Source organism: Candoia aspera, chromosome 5, assembly GCF_035149785.1.
Source record: "Candoia aspera isolate rCanAsp1 chromosome 5, rCanAsp1.hap2, whole genome shotgun sequence".
In the NCBI taxonomy this organism is placed as follows: Eukaryota; Metazoa; Chordata; class Lepidosauria; order Squamata; family Boidae; genus Candoia; species Candoia aspera.
The window spans coordinates 76935972-76952107 of NC_086157.1; the positions used below are offsets into that span (position 1 = coordinate 76935972).

Here is a 16136-nt window from a genome sequence, read left to right on the forward strand (position 1 = left end):
TGTAGGTGTAAAGTACCGAGGGGATGGTTTTCTTAGCATTGGGAATACTGTCTATGAAATTGTTCCTCTTCCATCTAGGAATTATACATGTTACACTAATGTAATTTTATCACCCTTCTTATTTCCACAGACATTTTAATTGTGAATTTTGATCTCTAATGTTTGAATTTTATATTGCTTTATTTCTGCTGCTTTTAAAATTTTGCTATATTAATTTTAATACTGAATCTTATATAGCTGATCTTTTTATCTGTACTTTACAAACTTTTAAAGAACAAGAAAAATACCTAAAATAGTACTTATATTGCTGTGTTCTTTTGTTGCTAGGAGTAGTACAGCTTCAAGTTCAAGAGGAAGTGGAAATCACAGCAAAATAGAAGGTCAGGAAGAATCTCTAAGGACTCCAAGTTCAGAGGTACCAACACCAGAGAGTGAAGAATCAAGTAAGATGTGAAGTCATTTCCATTATAAGAAGTACCATGTTCTATCATAATAACATTGTTGATCTGCTCTCATGGAACTCCAAAACGTTTGTTTAGACAGATCAAGTAATATTTTTCTTCCATTTTTGATACAGAAGACAAGCAAAAACACTCAGTTTGAACCATAAAACTACTTAGTCCTACACAGGAAGCAGGTGTTAATTAACAATGTGAAATTGGTGACTGTTTCTTTTTATAATACATTTTATACCATTCTTTTTTCATTATATCCAGTTATACAAATAACTTGAGAGTTAAGAGAGAATAAATTTAAAAGTATCTTTAAATTATGAACACAGGTAGCTCTTGGCTTACATCCATTCATTCAGTGGCCATTCAGAATTATGGCAGAGCTGAAAAAATGAATGTATGACCGGTCCTTGAAGTTCCAGTCTTTGCAGTGCCCCCACAGTCACATGATCGCAATCTGGGCACTTGGGTGCCTGGCTCGCGATTACGATGTTGCAGTGAGCTGTGTCACATGTTTGCCATTTGCAACCTTCCCTGCTGTCTTTTCACAAGCAAAGTCAATGGGGAGTCCAGCAGAGAAAGTTGCAAGCCACCCCAGTAAGTCACTCCTGCCCACCTGCAGCTCCCGCCTGAGGCCTCTGCTGGCCCTCCCGCAGCCCCTGCTAACCCACCCTTCCCACCCTCAGCACCTGCACACAACCCCTGAATTCCTTACATGGGACTCCTGCCTTTTCCCATTTAACAATCAGTGCATCCTGGGATTATGACAGCAACTGGGACTGCCAGGTTTGCTGTTGCTATGTGATGCGGTCATGTGATGTTGCTATGTGATGCGGTCATGTGATGTTTACCACTGCATCGCTTAGCAAAGCAATCCCAGTCCCAATTACCATCGTAACCCAAGGACTACCTGTACTGTATGAGCTGAGCAAAAACTGTTAGGGAGCTGGAGCTCAGTATATGCGTTAAATAGTCAAGAACTTTCAGAAATGATAATTGCATGTAATGCTGTAAAATGCTTGCTACAGCCATAAATAGATTCTAATAATTGTTTAAATAATACTTTCAGCTGAACATAAATAATGTTTATAAAACTAGATAATCATACATACAGTATCTAGAAACTAGCTAAAATAAGAACAGGAATCAGAAGATCTTCTTACGTCAGGGGTGCAAAGAAATTTGTGCTTGTTTGTAACTGCACATTCTTATAAAGCATATTTTAGCTGTAACCTTTACTTACCATGTGAAACAGTGGTAGACTCTCAAAATTTTAAAGACTTCATACTCATCACTTTTGCTAACAGGATCAGTATCAAATGTCCTACTACCAGGACTAGAAATTGTAATTTAAAACATCTGGAAATCATGAGCTTGCCTTCTCCAGTGTAAAATATAGTAGACTTTGAAATCATTCTAAAGCTTTATCAACACCATTATAGTGTACTGTAACAAACTTTAGAAATAGTTTCTATTCATCTGCAGAATTCATCCATTATTTTAACTTCCCTGTTTTAGAAATTCCTGAAGAATCACCTGAAGAAAGTACAAATACTGAAGAGCTAATGTCAACAAATGAAAATGCTGATATACCATATTCAGGTATGTTACATAATTACAGACATATGTTAAGGATACCTGAGGAATTTTATCTTATTTGGTATCAACAGGTATCAGCAGTTGATACTGTTGTTTTATGCTCCTGTAAATCTTCAGCAAAGGATCGTTACCTTGTCGTGGTGCTGGAGCTTGAGCACCTCAATGATGCCATGAGCTAAACCGTGAAGGGCCACCCAAGACGGGAAGGTCATGACAGAGAGGTCAGACTAAATGCGATCCCTGGGGAAGGTAATGGCAACTCACCCCAGTATTCTTGCTGTGAAAATTAAATGGATCAGTACAACCAGAGATATGTCGGTATACCATTGGAAGATGAGACCCCCAGGTCGGAAGATGGTCAAAATGCTACTGGGGAGGAACAGAGGATGAGTTCAACTAGCCCCAGATGTGATGACACAGCTAGCTCAAAGCCGAAAGGACGGCTAGTGGCCGGCGGTGCTGGTGGTGAACGGCGAATCCGATGTTCTAAGGATCAACACACCATTGGAACCTGGAATGTAAGAGCTATGAGCCAGGGCAAATTGGATGTGGTTATTGGTGAGCTGTCAAGATTAAAGGTAGACATTTTGGGTGTCAGTGAACTGAAATGGACTGGAATGGGCCACTTCACATCAAATGACCACCAGATCTACTACTGTGGACAAGAGGACCACAGAAGAAATGGAGTAGCCTTCATAATTAATAGTAAAGTGGCTAAAGCAGTGCTCGGATACAATCCAAAAAACGATAGAATGATCTCAATTCGAATTCAGGGCAAGCCATCTAACATCACAGTGATCCAAATATACGCCCCAACCACAGATGCTGAAGAAGCTGAAGTAGAGCGGTTCTATGAGGATCTTCAGCACCTACTGGACAACACGCCTAAAAGAGATGTTGTTTTCATCACGGGAGACTGGAATGCTAAGGTGGGCAGTCAAATGACTCCTGGAATTACAGGTAAGCATGGCCTGGGAGAACAAAACGAAGCAGGACATAGGCTGATAGAATTTTGCCAAGACAACTCACTCTGCATAACAAACACTCTCTTCCAACAACCTAAGAGACGGCTTTATACACGGACTTCACCAGATGGACAACACCGAAACCAGATTGACTACATCCTTTGCAGCCAAAGGTGGCGGACATCTATACAGTCGGTAAAAACAAGACCTGGAGCTGACTGTAGTTCAGATCACGAACTTCGTCTTGCACAATTTAGGATCAGACTAAAGAGATTAGGGAAGACCCACAGATCAGCTAGATATGAGCTCACTAATATTCCTAAGGAATATGCAGTGGAGGTGAAGAATAGATTTAAGGGACTGGACTTAGTAGTTAGGGTCCCGGAATAACTATGGACAGAAGTTCGCAGCATTGTTCAGGAGGTGGCAACAAAATACATCCCAAAGAAAGAGAAAACCAAGAAGGCAAAATGGCTGTCTGCTGAGACACTAGAAGGAGCCCAAGAAAGAAGGAAAGCAAAAGGCAACAGTGATAGGGGGAGATATGCCCAATTAAATGCAAAATTCCAGAGGTTAGCCAGAAGAGATAAGGAATTATTTTTAAACAAGCAATGCGCAGAAGTGGAAGAAGACAATAGAATAGGAAGGACAAGAGACCTCTTCCAGAAAATTAGAAACATTGGCGGTAAATTCCAGGCAAAAATGGGTATGATCAAAAACAAAGATGGCAAGGACCTAACAGAAGAAGAGATCAAGAAAAGGTGGCAAGAATATACGGAAGACCTGTATAGGAAGGATAACAATATCGGGGATAGCTTTGACGGTGTGGTCAGTGAGCTAGAGCCAGACATCCTGAAGTGTGAGGTTGAATGGTCCTTAAGAAGCATTGCTAATAACAAGGCAGCAGGAGACGACGGCATCCCAGCTGAACTGTTCAAAATCTTGCAAGATGATGCTGTCAAGGTAATGCACTTATGGGACGAATCTCTGCAATTAAGGTGAATATTTTGCCGAAGATGCTATTTTTATTTCAAACCATTCCAATATTTATAACTGATAAAAAATTTAAATTATGGCAAAAAGATCTTTCAAAATTTATTTGGCAAGGGAAAAGGCCAAGAATTAAATTCAAATTACTACAAGAGGATAAGGAAAGAGGAAGCTTGGGTCTTCCCGATTTCAGGTTATATTATGAGGCATGTGGTCTATTATGGTTAAAAGAATGGATTACCCTACAAGATTATAAATTACTAAATTTAGAAGGACATGATTTAAAATTTGGATGGCACGGCTTCTTATGGTATAACAAATTGAAAGTAAATAAAACATTTAATAATCATTGTATTAGACGGTCCATTCTTAAAATTTGGGAAAAATATAAATCTATTTTAACATCGACAATGCCACTATGGATTTCCCCACAAGAAGCTTTTATAAGGCAAGAAACAATAGGAAACCATAAGTGGCTAAAATATTTGGATTTAATAAAATTTGAAGGGACCGAATTTACAATGAAGACAAGAGAAGAACTGGAAAATTAAGGATATTCATGTCAATGGTTTACATATATTCAATTAAAAGAATTTTAATTTAAAATAGATGCCAGAAGTTACAAATTTACAAAAAAACTATCTTGGTGGGATGAACAAATCTATTCTAATAATGACCACATGATCTCTAAAACATATAAAATGCTATTACAAATTAGAATATTAAATGTACAAATTAAACAATGTATGAACAAATGGGAGAAAAATTTGGATACAATATTGAATACGATGTTTGGGAAAGAATGTGGGCTAAGGGATTAAAATTTACGTTAAATTATAATTTAAAAGAAAATTTTTATAAAATGATGTACATGTGGTATATTACTCCTGAAAAATTATGGAAAATGTTTTGAAATACGTCAAATGTCTGTTGGAAATGTAGAAAAGAAATTGGAACTTTATACCATATGTGGTGGACCTGTAAAAAAGCGAAAAAATTTTGGTCATCTATACATAATATAATTTGTAAAATGTTGGCAGTAAACATTGATAAATCAGCGGAATTTTACTTATTGGGCTTTATGAACAAAGATTTGGAAAAAAACTATGGAAAACTTGTACTGTATTTGATTACTTTGGCCCGAATTACTTATGCCGCAAAGCGGAAAGAAGAATTAATTCCATCTGTGGAAGAATGGATACTTAAATCCCTAAACTTGGCACAAATGGCAAAACTAACGGACCAACTAAACGATAAAATTATGGAAGACTTTCAAAAGGACTGGACACCCTTTTTTAAATATGTGGAATGGACTCAAAAAGTTAATATGAACATATAGTATGTAAATAGCAAATTATTTTAATTATATAATCTCTTATTAGAATTAATGAAGGCAATTTAGAGAATTAAGGAGAAAAAAATAATACGCTAGGATATTAAGCTGTACCGTCTAGAAAGTTGGAAACCCAAATCTTTCTATTTATTTATTTATTCTTTTTATTTATATATATATATATATATATATATATATATATATATATATATATATATATTCATTTTCTCTCTTTTTCTCCTCCTCCCTTTTTTTCTTTTTCTTTTTCTTCTCTCTTTTTCTCTTTTTTGTATTGTAAGATATTATTGTTTGTATGTAATTTTATGCTTATTTAAATAAATTAATAAAGATTCATTAAAAAAAAGAATGGCCATCAGACTGTAAAAAATCAACTTATATCCCCATACCAGAAAAGGGAAACACTAAAGAATGTTCAAACTATCGAACAGTGGCACTCATTTCACATGCCAGTAAGGTAATGCTCAGGATCCTGCAAGGTAGACTTCAGCAATTCATGGAGCGAGAATTGCCAGATGTACAAGCTGGGTTTAGAAAAGGCAGAGGAACTAGGGACCAAATTGCCAATATCCGCTGGATAATGGAAAAAGCCAGGGAGTTTCAGAAAAACATCTATTTCTGTCTTATTGACTATTCTAAAGCCTTTGACTGTGTGGACCATAACAAATTGTGGCAAGTTCTTAGTGGTATGGGGATACCAAGTCATCTTGTATGCCTCCTGAAGAATCTGTATAACGACCAAGTAGCAACAGTAAGAACAGACCACGGAACAACGGACTGGTTTAAGATTGGGAAAGGAGTACGGCAGGGCTGTATGCTCTCATCCTACCTATTCAACTTGTACGCAGAACACATCATGCAACACACTGGGCTTGAGGAATCCAAGGCTGGATTTAAAATTGCTGGAAGAAACATTAACAATCTCAGATATGCAGATGATACCACTTTGATGGCTGAAAGCGAAGAGGAACTGAGGAGCCTTATGATGAAGGTGAAAGAAGAAAGTGTAAAAGCTGGCTTGCAGCTAAACCTCAAAAAAACCAAGATTATGGCAACCAGCTTGATTGATAACTGGCAAATAGAGGGAGAAAATGTAGAAGCAGTGAAAGACTTTGTATTTCTAGGTGTGAAGATTACTGCAGATGCTGACTGCAGTCAGGAAATCAGAAGACGCTTAATCCTTGGGAGAAGAGCAATGACAAACCTCGATAAAATAGTTAAGAGCAGAGACATCACACTGACAACAAAGGTCCACATAGTTAAAGCAATGGTGTTCCCCGTAGTAACATATGGCTGCGAGAGCTGGACCATAAGGAAGGCTGAGAGAAGGAAGATCGATGCTTTGGAACTGTGGTGTTGGAGGAAAATTCTGAGAGTGCCTTGGACTGCAAGAAGATCAAACCAGTCCATACTCCAGGAAATAAAGCCAGACTGCTCACTTGAGGGAATGATATTAAAGGCAAAACTGAAATACTTTGGCCACATAATGAGAAGACAGGACACCCTGGAGAAGATGCTGATGCTAGGGAGAGTGGAGGGCAAAAGGAAGAGGGGCCGACCAAGGGCAAGATGGATGGATTATATTCTAGAGGTGATGGACTCATCCCTGGTTGAGCTGGGGGTGTTGACGACCGACAGGAAGCTCTGGCGTGGGCTGGTCCATGAAGTCACGAGTCGGAAGCGACTAAACAAATAAACAACAAAATTTTTGGAATGTTTGGAATTAATTTGTGCTGAACTGTCAACCAATTTCAGTATTACATTATGGTTTTGTTTCTATAGCTCTCTGCTAACATTGCATTACTTAACTATTCTGAAAGAACTGCTTCAAATAAAATATTTGTGGAAAATATGGTACCCAAATACAGCAACAACTAAAAATCAAGTACTCCTTTGCTAATTACAGCTATTATATCTCTTGATAGATTATATCAATTTCAGGTAGCTGTTCTTTCAGATTCTAATGCTGTTAAGCATATTAAAAAGTGTTTGATGTTTAACGAAATGTTACTTACTTTATCAGACAATGAAATATCTGACCAGCCTGAAAGTTCTATGGAACAAGGAAATGTTCCTGATCTTGATGTAACCTGCCAGATCCCAAGGGAAGATTTATCAGGCAAAACCATGGAAGAGCAGGGAAGTTTGAGTCAACAAAGTACAGATTCTACTCCCATCCCAAATAATACCAATCATGAACCTCATTCTCAACCAGATTCCTCAAGACTTGCTTCTCATGAAGAATCATCAACAAGAAGTTCTGTTTTCCATGAAACTGATGATAGCGATGATGACCCTGTTCTCATTCCTGGTGCACGGTATCGTGGAGGCGTAGGCCATAGGTTAGTATTGATGTGTTCTTTTTCCTGCCTCCTAATACTTGTAAGTGTGAGGAGAAATCTCAAAACCTTGCAGCATATTCATTCAGATCTCAATACTGTCTTGCTGGCAATTTGCATTGACTAAAAGCATGATAGATCATTTCTTCATTTCACCATTTACTTTTGCCGTAGCTACAGTTGTGGCTTTATGTATGTATTTGCATTCAACTTCAGTGACCTTACTGAATGTATTAAGTTCTGGACTAAATTTATGTAATGATTTACTACACATTTTGGTGCATAGATGCACCAAGGATGAAGTTTTATTACACTTTCATAACTGGATCATTTAACTGAATGGCACTTCTGGGGGGTATGTGATTGTGTTGAGAGAGGGCACGTTTGTGTTAGAAGTATGTGGAGTACAGTGAAATTTTGCAGTGGCTTCTTAACACATTTTATTTGTTCGTTAGATTTATATCCTGCCTTTAATGCAGGAGCTCAAGGCAGCATATGAAGTGCTCCTTCCTCCCATTTTTACCCACAACAAGCTGGCTTTCATGATTTGGCTGAGAGAGAGTGCTTGGCCCAGAATTACTCAGGGAGTTCCATAGCTGAGGGTGGATTTGAATCTGAGTTTCCTATGTCTGTCCTTAACCTCTGTACCACACTGGCTGTCACACATAAAGTGGATATAAAAAGTCTACACACCCTTGTTAAAATGCCAGGTTTTTGAGATGTAAAAAAATCAGACCAAGATAAATCACTTCAGAAGTTTTTCCACCTTTAATATACAGTTGTGTGAAAAAGAAAGTACACCCTCTTTGAGTTCTATGGTTTTACGTTATCAGGACATAATAAAAATCATCTGGTCCTTAGCAGGTCTTAAAATTAGGTAAAGACAACCTCAGATGAACAACAACACTTGACATATTACACCGCGTCATTATTCATTTTACAAAAATAAAGCCAAAATGGCTTTTCAAAATTTTTGCAAAATTTTTGTAAAATGAATAACGACACGGTGTAATATGTCAAGTGTTGTTGTTCATCTGAGGTTGTATTCACCTAATTTTAAGACCTGCTAAGGACCAGATGATTTTTATTATGTCCTGATAATGTAAAACCATAGAACTCAAAGAGGGTGTACTTTCTTTTTCACACGACTAACATACAAGCTGCACAATTCAATTGAAAAACAAACTGAAATCTTTTAGGGCAAAAAAATAAAACTAGAATAACATTGCATAAATGTGCACACCCTTAAACTAATACATTGTTGAAGCACCTTTTGATTTTATGACAGTGTTCAGTCTTTTGGGGTAGGAGTCTCTCAGCATGGCACATCTTGCCTTGGGAGTCTTTGCCCACTCTTCCTTGCAGAAGCACTTCAAATCTGTCAGATTGCGAGGGCATCTCCTGTGCACAGCCCTCTTCAGATCACCCCACAGATTCTCTGTTGGATTCAGGCCCGAGCTCTGGCTGGGCCATTCCAAAACTTTGATCTTCTTCTGGTGAAGCCATTCTTTTGTTGATTTGGAGGTAAGCTTTGGGTCGTTGTCGTGTTGAAAGGTGAAATTGATCTTAAGCATGTTAACAGAGGCCTGAAGGTTTTGTGCCAAAACTGATGGATATTAGGAACTGTTCATAATTCCCCCCACCTTGACTAAAGCCCCAGTTCCAGCTGAAGAAAAGCAGCCCTAAAGCAAAATGCTGCCACCACCATGCGTCACAGTGGGTGTGGTGTACTTTTGGAGATGCGCAGTGTTGTTTTTGCGCCAAATACACTTTTTGGAGTGATGGCCAAAAAGTTCAAAGAAAAACATCCAAGCCCGGCTATATTTTGTAGTCTGACACAAGCATGTTGGAAAATGTGTTATGGTCTGATGAGACCAAGGTTGAACTTTTTGGCCAGATATACACAGAGTGAGAGCTTTTGTTCTATATTTTTATGCTTTTTTTCTCTAAATATGTTGCCATTTTCCTATAAACAAGTTGACTGTTCTAAAGTTTCTAAGAGAGCAAATGCTCCCAGTACTCTTTCCTATCTTTCAGTAATTTGCATTTCCTCTCTAATATATTAAAAATGACTCCAAGATGAGGGGGCTTGGAACAAATAGGTCCAGTTGCATTATGATTAGAAGAAAAGATAGCATATCTATAATTTACTAAATGGGAAAATTATTTCACCAATCATAAAAGTAGATATTTTTTAAATTTGTCTGGAATAGGGTAAATAACATTGTCTACAGAGTTCTGTAAAAAGTGATACTACAGCAACATATTTAAGCAACTTCAGTGTAATTTCTTAACTTTGTTTTGAAAAGTCCAGTGCGTTAACAAATTCTGTTATAGTATCTTCCTGATTTATTGCCCGATAAGAGTTGCTATGAAATTAAGCTGTATGTTATTGACACAGATGTGTGTGTTTCAGAAGAATAGAGAAACCCAGTATTGATTTTTAAAAGCAGTCTTTGGTTATCCGTGGTTCTTTGGTTCTCTCATTCAGATCTACTTAAACAATATTTTGTTTAGGTTATAGCTCTCAGCAATCCTTTTTAGTCCATCATTGGCTTGATTTAGGCTTCATCTGATTAGGATTTTGGTAAGCTTTCTTTTTTAGTAGATCTCGTTACATGTTTTTGGCATACTTAAAGCATGAACTTGGTTCAAGCTTCATTCAGTCTAGCTCTCAGTTGGCCCCATGTTCCTTTTCGGAGCATCAAAAAGTGACCATACTACCAACTTTCTGCATCAAGATAAGTAAAACTGTCATAGGACTAGATGGGGAAAGGAGCATAGTAGAAAAGCCAGCTTTTCTTTTTCTTTTCCATCATCATGGCACTCAACTACAGAGTCTTCCCAATTTCCTAACCCAAAGTCAGCACCTTTGCTTGTCCTGTAGATAAATATCCATTATGAGGATAGAATTATTCATTAATAATTAATGATTCATTGCAGTTTGGTATAGCTACATTTAGCTCTCTCATTTGTGATTGCAATTCCAGTTCTGTTTTCTGTTGAATTTGTAAGTCCCATAATTTGGTCAGAAGATCTGCCATATACAGTGTAATTGAATGAATTCTTCAAGAGCAACAGGAAAAATATTTTCTTCCACTTTTTATTTTGAATACAAGTAAATTGATGTATAGATGCAAATTAGTATTTTCTAAATTTAAAAACTGATGCAGGTACTGAAGAATTAATGGTGATTTTACAGGAAAATGTGTTGCTTCTGGGCCTGATGGAAATAAAACACATCAGTTAGAAATACTTGGGATATTATCAACACTGAAATCAAATGGTTAAATTGGCCTGAGAATGCAGTTTAAAAAAAAATAGTTCATATGGCATTTTTATTTAAATGACTTTAGCTGTTATTCCTTTTGCTAGATATATCAGAGGAACAGCAGTAGGTGATAGAATAATGAGGTAATTCAAAATTCCCATTCCATAAACAATTCAGTTGTTAAAAAATGATTGGTGTAATATCTAACTACCTGTTCTAGTGGTTATATTACCTGTTTTAAATCTACTAAACTGCATATAAAGGTTGTTATGGAGCAGTGATTTAGATGCATGTTGTTCCCAGGAACAGTAAGAAGAAAATGGTGTGTACAGTCTTAATAACTTTATTAACCTCATTTATTGGAGATGAATGTATAAAAACATAAAATGAAACTCAAATCCAGCCTTTTTATTTCCCTTTTTTAAGCACATAGCCTATTTTGCATGAACCACTGCTAATATGGATTTGAAATAACTTGTATTGATTGAACATCAACTGTTTAATGTTGTTTTTCAACAATAATAGTAGACAACATTTAGAATAACTCATAAAAAATGTGAGCTGGGAACCAAATGAGTGTACAGGATCTTTTTACATTGAGACTTAGTTTTTTAACCATCCTGAGCTTATTCTTAGAATAACCCCATCTTAGAATATCCCCACCCCTTAGAATATCCCCATCTTCAAAGTTTAAAAATGAGCATAGTAATTAGACATTATTTTAAAAATTTCCATTTAGACTGCTTTGTAATTTAATGCCAAAACTGCTTTTTAAACTTTGGGAGATTTAAAGTTTATATGGAGAATATAAGCATATGTGTCTTTGGTTCCTAGCCACATGCTAAAAATTGGAAAACCTGTATGCATTTGTATCAAGTAATGAAATATCTGATTCTGCTAAAGGTTTGGAATAAATGGTTACTGTCATCCTGGCCTTTTTGACTTGGTGCATACTAAATATATAGCATATTCCACATAAGATTTAAACCAATTTAGCCCATATCCATACCTAGTTAATTCCTGCTATCTGACAAAAGTACAGAGTGGGTAAGAACTGAAACATCATCAAGGCAAACAAATCAGAGATTCCTGATAGCAGGCATTGTACAGCTTGAAGCAGTCAGGTAAGAGTCTGTTGTGAAAAAGTTACTCCAGTGTCATAACGCTCCTAGACAGAGTCCAAAGACTCCCAGATACCCTCAGCTGCTACCCAGGCATAGCTGAACCTGCTGTATGTGGCCCTGATTGCAAAAGTTTGTTTTGGCAAACTCTCAGCATTGCTTCAGTATTTTCCCATATATTTGTGAGAGTTCATCTGCTTTTGTCTCTGTCTGGTCCTTTATTCATAGGCATCATTTTTACTGGGAACTAGGTGGCCTTGGCTTGGATGCAGCATCCACATCCTCAGGATCAGAATCTGAGTCATCTTGACTGGGTTTTGTCTCCTTGAAGTCGCTTTGGCATATTTCTTCAGGTCTGGATGAAGAAGTTCAGGAATTCTTCCACTTCCTCTTCATCCTTATCTGAGAAAATACGTTTAGCAGGGCCCTTGACACCTATATACATTCAGGCTCCACAGTCTAAAACGGTGTTAATAGGTAATGAAGATAACATTTAAGAGAAGCTAAAAACAAAACCTCACATAGTTTTAGAGAAATCTTTGGAGTACCAGAGAATAAGACCTTGAAAACAAATGTTTTGCTTACACATGTTGACATCTTTAATTTAAAATACGTTTCACTGACAAACATTTAGAATACTGTATAACTTTATGTGAATAGTATAGAATCCATGTGTATGTTTGAAATTGCAGTGAAATTGGATTAAATTAGGAAGAAGCTTTGAGTTTGAAGAGAGCAAGTCAAGTGTGAACAGAATATAAATAATGTGAGACAAATGTATTGGACAAATAATTTTTTAGTAGCTAAATCTGCACTTAATTTTTACTGGCGGGGTGGGGGGGGGGTCAGAAGGAAATCACATGGTGCTTGTTTTGCAATTTGCTGCTCAATTTCACAGATGCAATATTGGGGCTCTCCAGAAACTGCAAAAAGGTATATTCAGTTAGTCCACACTGCCCTATTTGTTGATTATACTCTCTCCACCTTTCTAGTACAGAATCTTACCTTCCTAAACTAGTGGTTCTTAAACTGTTCAACCCAATTCCCCCCAAATAATCTCAAATACTGTCATTACCCCCACAAAAAACCTGTAGACTCTTGTTTTACACAAGCATCTCAGCAGTGGCAATCCCAAACTGAATCCTTGACTCTCAAACAAGCACTTACAAATTGCTCCATTACCCTTAGAATGTGCCCAAATTACCTCCCTAATTTGGTAATTAGCCCCAGTTTAAGAACCACTGTCCTAAGCATTCACTTTTCATATCCAAAGACAACTTTGTTTTTCAGGCATACTTTCTTCAATACCCCTCTGTCTATTTGTTGCCTCAGTCTCCCTATTCTGTGACTGTTGGCAAGCATATTGTTCTTCTCTTTATAATGTTCCAAAATATAGACATTCCTCTATACCTCAGCACTGGGCCATGCTCTAGTTATTTCTTTCCTGGAGCATTTACAGTGTTTCTGAGGGTTCATCTAACATGGTTATTCTGTTTCAAAATATACTTATAGCTGATTGCACTCTGACCATATGATGCCGTTGCTTAATGATTCACAGTCTTGTCTATTTCTAGATGCCGCAGAATGTTCTCTTGCTTAAATTTCTCAATCTCAGTGGGAAGGCAGGGTACCCAGTTATTATGTAACTGATAATATTAGTCTTTCTGTTCATAAAATGAGGCTATTATGTAACATCCTGTTAATACTAGTCTTTCTGTTCATAATCTACAGACGATCTGCTGTTGCTCGGATCCAGGAACTTTTCAGACGAAGAAAAGAGAGAAAGGAAATGGAAGAATTAGAAACACTAAATATTAGACGCCCTTTAATAAAAATGGTTTATAAAGGTCATCGGAACTCCCGAACAATGGTACCTCATTTCTGCTGTTCATTTTTGCTAAATACGTTGTTACACTAACTTGTTTTAGAAATTAGTATTTATTAATAAAGTGATTTTACCTTATTAAATAATAAACATTAAATAATAGATGTATTTAACAATTGTTGTTGTTATCTTCCTGGAGAGGTTTTTCTCAAAGCATTGGGGTCTGGTTTATTTATTAAATAATCTTGTAATTGAAAAGAAAATAAGAATGATAATATTCTGGTATCTGCAAAACAACAGTGTTGTATCTTTTCTAAACTTATCATGGATATTTTATATTTATGATAGATTATTTAATTATATCGTAACAGCTGGCAGCACCAACCACGTTTGACTAATTTCAGAAACTAGGCAAGGTTGGTTTCTGCTTAGATGGAGGACCGTATGAATATTCCAGGGTTGTAGGCTAGACTGGGAAGGGAAGGAAAATCCCAGACGAAGATAGTAGCAATCTTTTTCTGTGTCAGTGTGGTTACCAGGAGTTAGGCTCAGTTCATGAGCATCTTCATCTTTTTATATTTAATCATAACAGCATGTGATATCATGACCGCTTTACCAAGAGATGGCATCGTTTGGGTAGAAAATAATCTTATTCAAAAAATAATAGATATAGATTTGCCCTTGCTGATTTCATAGGGAAATCAATAACAATCATTCCCTGAAGCCAGATATGCAAAACTGCTGGGAAAAAAATTAAGAATATATTTTTTAAAAGGCTGAAAGCTGTAGATGCTATACCAATGATAAAAGTTATCCAGCCAGTTGTAACATGTTAAATTAAAAAAGACATCTTTGTGTCAAGTCATCAATCAACCTAGATCTGCACTCAGAATTTACTTCTTGCATAGAGAATAAATATCGTTGTCCATGCACGTAGGTATCATTTTTCTGTACAAAAGAGAAAAACCTCTTTCTGAAACTATGTAATTCAGAAGGGAAAAGTTTAAATTTCAGACTGAATACAATATTTATTTTACTGTTTGGCAAAATAACTTCTATATAGCATAATGATCATTTGGTCACCTGACAATTTGTGCCCTTCAGCTGCTTTTGTTACTCTAGGTTGCCTACACAATGGGCAGATTCAGTTATTTTTATAATTTAATTCTGATCCAAGGTAAACAATGTTTTCTCTAAGGATTGCTGAAATGATTCACCTATCTGTAAATACTTTTCCTATACTGTGTTGTACAATCTATTATTCTGCTGCGGTTTTAAATAATCTCTACATTTTTCAATATATAAGACACTTTTGCTCCTCCACTCCCTTCAGCTTCCTTTTAATTATAATCCATATCACTTTTTGGAAATTTCTTCTGAAATGAACAAAATTTACATTGGACTTTTGAAAGTAGTGTTTACTACCTAAATGTTATATTTGCTGATATTGTACTTGCTGTTCCAAGCTGATTTAACAGTATTTATATTTTGCATCAAGGCTGGATTATTATATCTGGCCTTGCATCTGATGATAGGAAGTTGATACTCTAATGATATAAAGCTATAAAATTCAAATATAACAGACTTTTGCTTTTGCTTTTTAATACTGTACTTATTTCTCTAAGTATAATCCAAGTTACTTGAACAAAAATAATTTCATTTTTCTCTAAGAACTTTTCCAGGCCTCGGCATAATAAACTGCAATTATTTAAACATTAAAAGTGAGAGCTTCCATCTTTCTCATGGCTATGCCAGAGAATGAGAAGTTAGCAGACCCGAGTCTCTCTTCAGGCCGAGTGTGTATCTAATTTATAGAACAGTCTTGAATGTCTTCTCTTTCATGTTCCTCAATGATGCTTATTAAATATAAAAATAAAGTGCTTCGGTTGTTTCATTAATTTATATGCAGATAAAAGAAGCCAATTTCTGGGGTTCTAACTTCGTAATGAGTGGTTCAGATTGTGGACATATCTTCATCTGGGATCGACATACTGCTGAGCACTTGATGCTGCTGGAAGCAGATAATCATGTAGTGAACTGTCTGCAACCGCATCCATTTGATCCAAGTAAGACTGTCTCCATCTGTAATAGACATGTTTATACATAATTTATATGGAATCTCTTAAAAAGTCAGCTGGTGCAAAAATGATAAAATGTGTGTGGCTAGATAATCCAAACCCTGACATCTGAAGCAAGTACGTTGGTTGTGATTTATGCTGTCAT

The 16136-nt window shown here is 36.5% G+C and overlaps 1 protein-coding gene across 2 annotated transcripts in view; it reads left to right on the forward strand.

Moving 5' to 3' along the window:
* Positions 1–16136, forward strand: part of DCAF6 (DDB1 and CUL4 associated factor 6) — a 63250-nt gene that overhangs the window by 44413 nt on the left and 2701 nt on the right. For both annotated transcript variants that reach the window (XM_063305533.1, XM_063305534.1), the window contains 5 exons: positions 328–443; positions 1971–2054; positions 7381–7699; positions 13820–13958; positions 15823–15979. In XM_063305533.1, the coding sequence (XP_063161603.1) occupies positions 328–443; positions 1971–2054; positions 7381–7699; positions 13820–13958; positions 15823–15979 (815 nt within the window). The remainder of the gene's footprint in view (positions 1–327; positions 444–1970; positions 2055–7380; positions 7700–13819; positions 13959–15822; positions 15980–16136) is intronic.